Source organism: Hemitrygon akajei, chromosome 7 (assembly GCF_048418815.1).
Source record: "Hemitrygon akajei chromosome 7, sHemAka1.3, whole genome shotgun sequence".
Lineage (NCBI taxonomy): Eukaryota > Metazoa > Chordata > Chondrichthyes > Myliobatiformes > Dasyatidae > Hemitrygon > Hemitrygon akajei.
In genome coordinates this window covers 69,928,542-69,941,107 of record NC_133130.1, presented here as the reverse complement: position 1 = coordinate 69,941,107, position 12,566 = coordinate 69,928,542, and the positions used below count along the sequence as shown (strand labels likewise).

Genomic DNA, 12,566 nt, shown 5'->3' with positions numbered 1-12,566 from the left:
CAAAACTGTGCCAAGCCCCATTCACCCACCAACCTGTGGTCAGCCATTGGCTCATGGTCTGACTTTGTATCAATATTAAAATATTAATCCTTGCTCTCGAATCAATCTAGGCCCTGTCCTCGTCATGTCACTAACATACTTGTAACACTAATGGGCGCCACCTCCAAATGTACACTTCCTTTCTTCTCTTGACTTTATAACCCACCTTTAGCTGCAAACATTACCATGTGGCATTCAACCTCTTTTGTCCTCTAGCATATAAGACTTCCTTTTTATCCTTTCTGCGACTCCTCCATCCTTTGCATCATAAAACCCTTTGTCACATCTCATAATCCCCCATTTTGAAAGATTTATCCTGTTCCTCTCTCCAAAGAAACTACCAAATATTTCAGCAGTTTTATTTCATTTTATGGCTCATATGTGTATCCAGTTCTGGTTTCAGATGTGCCCATCTCTCTACTATAGGCAGAGATATTATCAACCATTCAAAATATAAATTTTTCTCCATAAATATACAGGCTTATTCCTCTTCCACACCAAGATGCTTCTGTAACCTACTAATCCAAACAAGTTTAAGTTGTTTGATAACTCCTGTCATTCAATGTCGAATTTTATTATTTATTAATCCAGTGAAGCATTGCTGTTCACTTCTCTCTCTGTAACATGCTTAAGATCAAGATTACATTATGAAACAGAAGCATGCATCATATACCTATGGACGTATGCTATGTTACACCAATTCCTGATGAAATAATTTGCTGTTATATAGATTCAGCTCAAGTAATTAAACTTGGTTCTGTGAATTTCTATTGATTGGATAAGGATTTGAGAGGATTTAACACATCTTAATAATTTACAAAATTATTTCATCCCACTGTTTTCACATGAAATGGTATTAACTCAGGCTAATTGGAATGTGAGATACCAATTACTTCTCGCCCATGTTTTGGTCTCCCAAATGACAAATTCAAATTTAGTGAAGGTAGCCCTACTTACAATCACCTTCTGCTCTTTAGAAGTGTTCTGGATTCAGTTTATCAATTTCTAAAATTAAACTGTAAACAGTAGTTGAGAATAGGAAAAGAGGAATTCCCATTAATGCATAGAAGAGGTTTACCTTACAGTTTAAAAGTTCTGGAATGTTTAACCTCTTGAACAAACCTGCGACTGTTCAGTATCTGCTTCCTATATAAAGGTAGTAGCCACATATGCAAATATGCAACAGCTCATGCAATGATCAACTGTATTCTGGCTCATCATTTATCCAAATGAATCATAAAAATTAAGGGACACTTTTAAAAATTATTTTTAAATGTTCAGGAAAATGACAAAAATATCAAAAGATGTCTGAAATACATAGTTAATAAAAAGAGGCAAAGCATTTGCTTCTGCTGAGAAGCAAATAACCACAACTGCAACTTATTGCTAAATGACACATGATCATCTCAGTTGGCTCAAGTACTTTGCATATATTGCCAACTCATAAGCTTATGCAGCTGCATGCACTAAGCAGTCCAAGTCTGCACATCACTTTTCAGTGGGAGGTCGGGTTTAAATATACTGCTTTGTGTGGGAGTCCTCTTATAAGTAAAACATTACATTAGTTCACAAACACGAGCTCTAACAGCACACAATAATAATTCTGACCTGCACTTCAGTGACATTTAAACATTAACTACTTAAAACCAAACTGTAACATTCTGTGCGTCAAGGAATTACTGGCTTTCACCCAACTATTGTTCCTGACAAAAATCGTCAAGATTTTAAAGATTAACTTTTTTTTATATAGAAAATCAAAAAGACAAGTGGAGGAGAGAGGAGAGACAGAAAGACAGTCCTTCACTGTTACCTATCTGTCTTTCCAGGTCTGCTGCTTCATCTTGCGTGGCACGAGGTAGAACTCCTGGATCACTGAAGCTTGTACGAAGCAACGTTCCCATCACAAAAAAGAACAAAACTCCTGCTATCGCTGGTATCACGGGTGTGATGTTTACTGCTAGGTATGGACAGCTGTTAAAAATATAAATAAAAAAAATTAAAACTGGTTTCTAAAATGGCACACATCATTGTGTACATTTAGGGGCAGTGACAGAACTTCCTATCTTGAAGAACTATGTAGTCCCAGGATTCAAAGATAGGATTGAGAATGAAGAGCCAAACTTTGCGACAGAAATTACAACTGCCACCAAAAGGTAATGATGGAATCAAGTTCCTTCTCCAAATTTTCCAGGTCATACACAACTAATCACTTGATGAATAGACCTATATATCCTAAAAAACCAACTCAAATGGCACAGTTAAAATAGTAACAGCTATAAAAGTTAAAATGAATTCTTACTATAACAGATTACATAAAACATTTCCTGCTATCCAAAGAATTTAAATCATACTCTAGAAGTTAACAAAACAAATATAAAGTCATTAAATTTGGCACATACTGTTTACAGCATCTCAGTACCACTTCGGTCACTTTGTCGAGTAATATCAATGTGTCAAAAGTGTCACCACTGTATTACAAATATAAGTGATGGGCTGTGGGTAGTCAGTAAGTGCTACTGTATAAAGGACCTTGAAAGAAGATGCTCAAAAGGCTAAATTGTCTCCTATAATATGGGGCACTGCCTAAATGATGTGAAAGATAAGACATGACATAATCCAGGATTTATCAAATATCTGCTTCTTAAAATTCATCATTTAAGTTAATGCAGTCCTCAAATTGTGCAATTACATTCAGAGAAACTTCAAAAACAAAACCTGAAAATCTGAAGACATTCTAAAATAATTGTTCTTGTGTTCAAAAAAGCTGGCTGTTCACACCTTCCTATAAAGGGGGTAATCATTTTCTACTCTATATTAGGAGGCTGTACATATTACTTTCATGTCCTCTTCAAAGTTCCCTAAAGCTCAAATGCACTGATGTAAATTCAAAGCATGTTATAATAGCCCATTTTCCCATAATAGCTCTTGACAAGAAAGCCTTGAAAATACATTTAAAAGGCAAAGTCCCATTAATACAGTACCCCAGTATTACAAGTTCGACAAGTGCCCAACAATATGGTTCCCAACTAGTGCCTCAGTTTTATACCGCTACAGACCTAAGTCCACAGCACTGCAGTCCTGTATACATGTTATACAGCAACAGATCTGCACTCAACAATATTAAAACTAGAAATAGATATGGACCTGAGTTTATTGTCATATGCATAAGTACAGTACGTGTATGCAGAGATGCAATGAAAAAACTTGTTGCTTGCAGCACCAAAGGTACATAGCAGCATTCGCAATAAAAATATAAATTTAACATAAATTAAACTGGACCCAAAAATGACACAGTGCCAGGGAGGGGAGCAGTATATTGGATCCCCTGAACCTATGCCCAAAACTAGTCAGATGATTACTGTCATGCTTTCTGCAACCAAGTTTAGTGCCTGCTCCCCATGGCTGGGGTTGATATCATGAAGACTGGACACCATTTAGATGGGATGGTTGGTTGAATCCCATCTTGGATTTCCTGTGCACCACATGGCACAGAGCTTACAGGTGCAGAAGAAACAGTCCCGCCATGTCACTAGCTGCTCTTTTTAAAGAGCAGTAGTGACCTGATGATTTCTGGCCACCTTCTCATAACCCTTGCTGATAAGCATCAGCTATCTTTATGTGAAAGCCAATGTTTGCTTCAGCTGCAAGTTGTTCTGTATCACACAATACTGCACAAAGTAAATGACCACATTACAAAACTAAGTACCCTCAGCTACTCAGATCAAGTGACAGGGCTCAATGTGGCAAAATTCTGCAGATGTCCAGCACCAGCTGCTGGCCAACCTCTGGAAGAATTCTGCCTTTTTTCTCTCTCCAAGAGAAAACTTACAAAGCCTCTCTAACATGGTGTCAAAGTTCAAATAAAGTGCTTTTTCACAGAAATCAAAATCATTCTTCAATGATTTTATTAAGGTAATTAACAGTACACTGTGAAAGTTAAGGTACATTCTGCAAATACTGATCTAAGGAACGAATGGTAGTTCCTTTCCCCATTTCCCAAAAAAAGGCAAATAAATTAAAGCCACAAGTAAACTGTCAAATTCACACCTTCAAGTGCCTTTTGCAAAAATGCCTGTTTCCACTCAAAATAAATGAAACTGCTTCCATGGCCAAGTTAAATGCAATAAGGTCATCAGGATTTCTGCCCCTATCTTCAGGCAGTAAAATATGAAATGACAACATGTTTAGTTATGAAAGCATGAAGAATGGTCATTGAAAAATTACAATTGAATGAGATTAATTTCAGGGAGCTGAGAACTGATCTAACTGGTCAAAGATTGGCAGGCTAGTGGGCATTTGGTTGGGGCAGTTGTAGACTAGAATGTACACTGAGGAGGAAGGACATCTAAAAGTGTGAGCTCGTTGAGTGACTCAAGATACCTAGGTTCAAATGAAAAGACAAAGGCGGCTTCTGTTGAGTGTCAAAACCATATGGCCTCTTTGCATCCAAGGGACAGCAGCAGGAATACAATGGTTCCTAATACACAGAGACTACAGGTACAGTGTTGGTCTTCCAGAATGGAGGAACTACACAATGAAATCTGCAGAGATTAATGCTATGAACCCTGCTTTTCTTTATTTTGGTATTAATTTGTGTAATGAAGACATCACTGTCAAAGCCAGCAATACCACAATTACTGATCTCACTGAGAAGAGATACAGTGAACTGCTGATGTCCAACTATAGGGGCATTATGTATATATTTAATGTTTGGACATCAGCAGTTCACTGTTTTCCAGTGATGCCATTTGCTGAACATAGACCCTCTACTAGTTAGAAGGCCAGGGTAGTAGGTACCCATTTTCTTTAAAATTTGTACACTAAGCTGACTGTTTAGTATATTCCCATCCATTTGTGTGAAGAACTTGGCCTTATGATCTCTCAAAAGATCTTTAAAATGTCTTCCATTCTCACCTTAAACATATGGTTTAACCTCTGTATTTTCCTCATGCTATGAAAAAGACCCCAACTATCTGCCTTTCTATGCCCTTATAATGTTATGGCCCTCAAAGCCACCTCTTAAGCCCTTCATTTCTAGCAATATGCTGGTAAATATCTTCTGCATTCTTTCTAATGTGATCACATATTTTGCATTGTGTGGCAACCAGAGCTATACAGAATACTCCAATTACAGGCTGACCAATGTTTTGTACAGTTCTATTATAACATGCCAACTCTTATATTCAATGCCTTAACCTATGAAGGCAAACATACTGAATGTCTTGACTATGCTCTCCACTCTCCATCTGTGTGCTTCTATCCCATGGTCTCTCTATATAGCAACATTCTTGAGGTCCCTGCCATTTACGTACATGTCCTGTTGGTATTTGATGGCCCACAATTCATGTCTCTTTGCTGTGAGACTCCATATTGTTCATCATTTGATGAGAAAAAGGATGCAATCGATAAATTTGAGTTAGACTATTCAGAAGTGAACTCAGAAGCTGTCATTTGCACAAACAGAAAGGGACATTCAAAATTCTCAATCCCAAAAAGCAAAAATCACACTGAAAAACTTTGATTCTGAGCTTTCACCACCAATCATTTTAGGGATATCCTGAATTTCTGTACCAAATGAGACCCCAGTTATTTTAGTCCCATCAACACAATGAAGGCACACAGCAGCTCTACTTTATCAGGAGTCTGAGATTTGGTATATTACCAAACACTCTTGCAAATTTCTACAAATGCACAGCACAGAGCATTTGGACTGCTTGCATTACAGCCTAATATGAAACCTCCCATGCACAAGGTTACAAGAGACTACAGAAGGATGTAGATTTAGCCAGTTCCATCACGGGAACAACCCTCCCTGCCATCAAGGACATCTTCAAGAGGTAGTGATTCAGGAAGGCAGCATCCATCATTAAAGATCCTAATCAATTGGGACATGCCTTCGTTGTGTTACTTCCATTGGGGAGGAGGTACAGAACTCACACTTTATGTTTAAGAACAGCTCCTTCCGCTCCACCACCAGATCCATGAACACTACCTCATAATTCACCTTTTATGCTGTTTATTTTGTAACAATTGGATCTAATGGATTTTGCTATCCAATGGTTCTTCAGGTCAATAATGATGCAAAAAATCTATTGCTAAGCAATTTTATCAAGTGTTACAAGAACGAAGAATGAACAAAGAAAAGAGAAAAAGGGAAAAAAACTATGTTCATCTCCTTCTCAGACTAGAATAACAAAAATTCCAATGATAACAATTAACGGTAACTATGAAGTAACCAGATCAAATAAGTAGTGTGACACCTGCTACAGAAAACTAAGAAGCTTCTAAAAAAAATACAGGAGTAACTGTACCACAATTGCTGAAAAATTCACTGAACAATTATATGTATACAGATGATTTTATAAAAATGCAAGCAAGCTTAGCAAACGAACTACAAAGAAAATACCAGTTCTACACACTAATTCAATATTTTTATTTATTATTTATTAAGATACAGCATGGAATAAGTCTTTCCAGTCCTTGAAGCAGTGCCACCCAGCAATCCAAGTCTTTTCGAGGGACAATTTACAATGACCAATTAACCTACAAACCGGTATGACTTCGAACTGTAGGAAACTGGAGCATCCAGAGCAAACGCACGCAGTCACAAGGAGAATGTACAAACTCTTTACAGGCAATGGCATTATTGTAATTTTTAAAATATATATCTTGTGCTATTCTGTTACCGCAAAGCATTTTTAATGACATACAGTATATCAGTGATACTAAATCTGATTCTGATTCTGCTTCCCTGTCCTATCTTAAATCTTCCTTATAAACACGTCCAATATGTTGGCATTGCCTGACTTTGCTATCTCGGATGTCTCCACTCTTTTTAATTCAATATGGACAAAGACATCTCTTACAACTTAACTGTACCACTCAGGATCAGATTTATTATCACCATCTAATACGATATGAAATTTGTACTTTTGTGGGACTTTGCAAAAACATAAAATTACTATAATTTGCAAAGTAAATAGAGCAACAAAGTAATAATGAGGTGGTGTTTATGGACCATTCATAAATCTGATGGCAAAGGGGAAGAGGCTGTTTCTGAACTATTGATTGTGGGTCTTCAGGCTCATGTACCTCTTCCCTAATGGTAGTAAAGAGAAGAGTGCATGTCCTAGATGTTGAGATACCTTAATGATGGAATTCACCTTCCAAGTGGCAGTGCTTCAGAAGATGCCTTTGATAGAGGGAAGGGTTGTGCCCATGATGGAGCTGGTTAAGTCTATAACCCCAGGCAACTGCTTGTGATCCTGTGCATCGGAGCCTCCATACTAGGCTGCGATGCAACCAGTCAGAATGCCCTCCAGTCTACAGAAATTTGCAAGAATCTTTGGTAACATACCAAATCTCCTCAAACTTTGAATAAAGTAGAGCCCCTTTCATGCATACTCCTTTCACCTTCTCATCTCACTTCCAAATTGTTGAGTTGTTGGGTAGACTGTTGAGTCTGAAGGCTGATAAGTCCCCGGGACCTTATGGTCTGCATCCCAGGGTACTTAAAGAGGTGGCTCCAGAAATCGTGGATGCATTGGTAATCATTTTCCAATGTTCTATAGATTCAGGAACAGTTCCTGCTGATTGCAGGGTGGCTAATGTTGTCCCACTTTTCAAGAAAGGAGGGAGAGAGAAAACAGGGAATTATAGACCGGTTAGCCTGACGTCAGTGGTGGGAAAGATGCTGGAGTCAATTATAAAAGAGGAAATTACGACACATTTGGATAGCAGTAGAAGGATTAGTCCGAGTCAGCATGGATTTATGAAGGGAAAATCATGCTTGACTAATCTTCTGGCGTTTTTTGAGGATGTAACTATGAAAATGGACAAGGGAGAGCCAGTGGATGTAGTGTACCTGGACTTCCAGAAAGTTTTTGATAAAGTCCCACATAGGAGATTAGTGGGCAAAATTAGGGCACATGGTATTGGGGGCAGAGTACTGACATAGATTGAAAATTGGCTGGCTGACAGGAAACAAAGAGTAGTGATTAATGGGTCCCTTTCGGAATGGCAGGCTGTGACCAGTGGGGTACCACAAGGTTCGGTGCTGGGACCGCAGCTGTTTACAATATACATTAATGATTTAGATGAAGGGATTAAAAGTAACATTAGCAAATTTGCTGATGACACAAAGCTGGGTGGCAGTGTGAAATGTCAGGAGGATGTTATGAGAATGCAGGGTGACTTGGACAGGTTGGGCGAGTGGCCAAATGTATGGCAGATGCAGTTTAATGTGGAAAAATGTGAGGTTGTCCACTTTGGTGGCAAGAACAGGAAGGCAGATTACTACCTGAATGGAGTCAAGTTAGGAAAAGGGAAAGTACAACGAGACCTAGGTGTTCTTGTACATCAGTCAATGAAAGCAAGCATGCAGGTACAGCAGGCAGTGAAGAAAGCTAATGGCATGCTGGCTTTTATAACAAGAGGAATTGAGTATAGGAGTAAAGAGGTCCTTCTGCAGCTGTACAGGTCCCTGGTGAGACCCCACCTGGAGTATTGTGTGCAGTTTTGGTCTCCAAATTTGAGGAAGGACATTCTTGCTATTGAGGGAGTTCAGCATAGGTTCACAAGATTAATTCCCGGAATGGCGGGACTGTCATATGTTGAAAGATTGGAGCGACTGGGCTTGTACACACTGGAATTTAGAAGGATGAGAGGGGATCTGATTGAAACATATAAGATTATTAAGGGATTGGACGCACTGGAGGCAGGAAGCATGTTCCTGCTGATGGGTGAGTCCAGAACTAGAGGCCACAGTTTAAGAATAAGGTGTCAGCCATTTAGAACAGAGATGCGGAAAAACTTTTTCACCCAGAGAGTAGTGGATATGTCGAATGCTCTGCCCCAGAAGGCAGTGGAGGCCAAGTCTCTGGATGCATTCAAGAGAGAGTTAGATAGAGCTCTTATAGATAGCAGGGTCAAGGGATATGGGGCGAGGGCAGTAATGGGGTATGATTGTGTATGATCAGCCATGATCACAGTGAATGGTGGTGCTGGCTAGAAGGGCCGAACGGCCCACTCCTGCACCTACTGTCTATGGTCTATTGAATCATATAAAGAATCATTTGTCAAAAGTCACATATAAATGTACTTTCAAACCAGAAATACCTTTTAGCTTTTGAATTCCATTCACTGTGATATTCTGATTGTTGATAACACATTAAGTTATTTGCTCTGTATATTCTTTCTTACTCCCCTTCTATGTGTAGCTCCTATTCTCCTTTATTCCCTCAGATCCAAGGAACAAGATCTTCCAACACACTTCTGATGCTCACTCTTATCTGACACCATCTGCTCAGGTCCCATTATCATCTTATTTTCCAAGCTCAAACTTCACCCAAGTGATTCCTCCCCATCCCCTTATTATTTGTGTCCCAGGAAATTTATCTTTCTCCAGCTTCATTTCCCCATCTTATGCTGTCTTAGGTCTATGCATTACTTTATTACCACTAAGCTGTTAGTTAACCCACTGACATTTAAAACTGCTCTTGGGGTATTGTAATGCTCACTTCAAAGCAGACATCAAAATTCCTCCCCTGATTTTCCATGATCTATAAACCTATTTCTAACATTGGTTTCAGCCCCAGATATTATTAACCTTTCAAATTCATCATCCTTTTCTCTGTAACTTCCTGTTAATCTCTTTGGTCATAGACTCAAAGAAAAGTACAGCACATGAACAGGCCCTTTGGCCCATCTAGTCCATGCCAAACCATTTAAACTGCCTACTCCCATTGACCTGCACTGGGATCATAGGCCTCTATACCTCTACCATCCATGTACCTATGGAATCTTATCTTAATCATTGAAATTAAGCTTGCACACACTTATGCTGACAGCTCATTGCAAAAACTCTCATGACCTTCTGAGTGAAGTTGTTTCACCTCATGTTTCCCTTAAACTCTTCACCTTTCACCCTCAACCCATGACCTTTGGTTGTAGTCCCAAACAACCACTGTGGAAAAAGCCCGTTTGCATTTCCCCTACCTATACTCCACATCATTTTGTATACCTCTATCAAATCTCTTCCTCTTCTGCCTTTCAAGGAATAAAGTCCTCACCTATTCAATCTTTCCCAGCAACTCGGGTCCTCCAGTCCAATTAACATCCTCGTAATTTTTCTCTGTACTCTTTCAATCTTATTTACATCTTTCCTGTAGGTAGGTGACAAAGACTGCACACAACACTCCAAATTAGGCCTCATCTATATCTTGCACAATTTCAGCATAACATCCCATCTCCTGTGCTTAATACATTGTTTTATAAAGACCAATGTTCTGAAAGCTTTATCTACCCTATCTACCTGTGTCGCCACTTTCAATGAATTATGGACCTGGATTCCCAGATCCCTTTGTTCTACCTGCTCTCGGTGCCCTACCATTCACTATGTAAGACTTGATTGGTCCGACTGAAGTGACACTTGTCCGTACTGAATTCCATCTGCCATATTTCAGCCCATTTTTCCCTCTGATCCAGATCCCACTGCAAGCCATTATAGCCTTTCTCACTATTCACTATACCCCAATCTTGGTAAAACAGGAATATTCTTTTTCATCTGCACCCAATTATTCAGAGCTGTGGAATTTCTACTTCTTCTACTCCATGAATTGATCCTTGATCTCCTCCTCAAAAACAATATTCTATTTAATAATATCTTTCAACCAATCACCAGTTTGCAAATTAAAATCTACAATTCCCAGCTCTACCTCGACATCATTCTCAAGGTTGCAGCCTGCTGCAACGACACCAAACAGAATCATCTATTTTTTCTCAGTTGTGGAAGACCAAGGTAATTGGATGATGGATAAAGGAATTGACAAACAGCAGATTTGTATTCTACTAAGCTACAACTAGTCCTGAGGAAAAGCACAGGCTATCTCGGTAATGTTCTGGACAGCTGTTTGCTGAATCATTATATTTTCAAATTCTTCACAAGTGGGAAAATAGAGCCATGGTTGCAATAAGCTATGTTTGGATGCAAAGAACATGAGATTCTACCCCAATGTTCTTATACTGGATGTTATATACCTGTACTGCAAAGGAGATCTCAACCTCTGCCATCAGAAACTGCATGATGATTGGTGAAAGTTGACCAGCACTTCCTTGTGGAAAGAATGGGCATGTGGTTCCATACATAGGCATATTGGGCTCCCCCACAATCACACAAGTCTCCAGCCATATACAGTGAAGCTTCTTTCCAGGGTCTTCAAAATAAGAAAGATATAAAGGTTTTACCATGATGTGGGGAGGGTTCATGTAAGAAATGCATGTTTAGACTATCTGACTTTCATAAGGCAAGAGTTCTCATGTGATGCAAGGTAGTAAGATCTAAGGAGAAGGATCCTAAATTAGGACACCTTCATCTTGTGATTTAAGTACTAGTCACTGGCTTGAAGATGGTCAAGCACATGATCACTAGTAATCTTTTGTACAGATGGCATGGTTGGCAAAGAAGGTTAAAAATTGGCAAAAAAGGTTAAAAATTGATACAGCAGTAGCAGCACCTACTTCCTTGAAGGCATTCTGTGCACTACAGAGGGAACTTTATTCTGAATGTGATCTGGATGTCCTTGATATCAAAGTTGCGACTGGCAAGGGCATCTCTACTATTGGCATCACTTGGCTTTAGAAACATGAGTTCAACCAAAAATGTACCCTCTACAAAGTACTTCAAAACAGAATTTATCCACTGGGCTTAAAAAGCAACATCACTTGACATGCTATTTTGTAAATTGATCTTTCTCTTAATATGCAAAAATGCTACAGCCTCGGGCACTTTAAAGTTTCCAAACTAATAAACATTGGTGAGTCTGTCTGACACAGAATATTAGCAAGTTGCTATTTTTAAAAAAAGAGAGCATCACAAACTGCTTTTGTTTGTCTCAAACCTACAAATTGGTAAACATGCTTAAAGGGGGACATGCATGACTTAACTAAATTTAAGTCTGATCATTTCTAAACAGTATCAAGCATTATTTGAACCATACAATGAAATCTATGCAACATGTTTCGATGTTACAACCAGCATTCAGTGCTACCTAAATGATTTTAGTTTTTCACTTAATTGGTAAACAATTCCAGCTCTTCAAAAAGTTTGCATAGTGAAATCCTAAAGATAATTCAAAACCCATCAGTAACGTTAAAACACGAGAAAGCCTGCAAATGCTAGACATCTAAAGCAACACACAGCAGGTCAGGCAGCATTTATGAAAAGGAAATGAAGTCGTCGTTTTGGGCCGAGACCCTTCTTCAAATGCTATTTTTCCAATTCTGTTACACAAGGGAACTTAGAAATAAAAAAAGATAAGCTTTCCTGGTGTGCTTGAATGCAGTGAAACAAATGTGTAATTTTAAGCAACAGGAGTGTCAAGCTTCTTGCCTTATTAAGAAAAATATTTTCTGGTTGCAAAAATGTAGTGTGCCCCAAAACATAAGACCATAAGAGAGAGGAGCAGAATTAGGCTATTTGGCCAGTTGAACCCGCTCTGCCATTTGATCATGGCCAATCCATTTCCGTC

General features: G+C 38.9%; 1 protein-coding gene across 1 annotated transcript in view; it reads right to left on the bottom strand.

Annotated features, from left to right (window-relative positions):
- The window catches only part of zdhhc14 (zDHHC palmitoyltransferase 14), a 117,896-nt gene that overhangs the window by 54,108 nt on the left and 51,222 nt on the right, over positions 1-12,566 (bottom strand). The window contains exon 2 of the mRNA XM_073051143.1: positions 1,850-2,010. Coding sequence (XP_072907244.1) covers positions 1,850-2,010 — 161 coding nt within the window. The remainder of the gene's footprint in view (positions 1-1,849; positions 2,011-12,566) is intronic.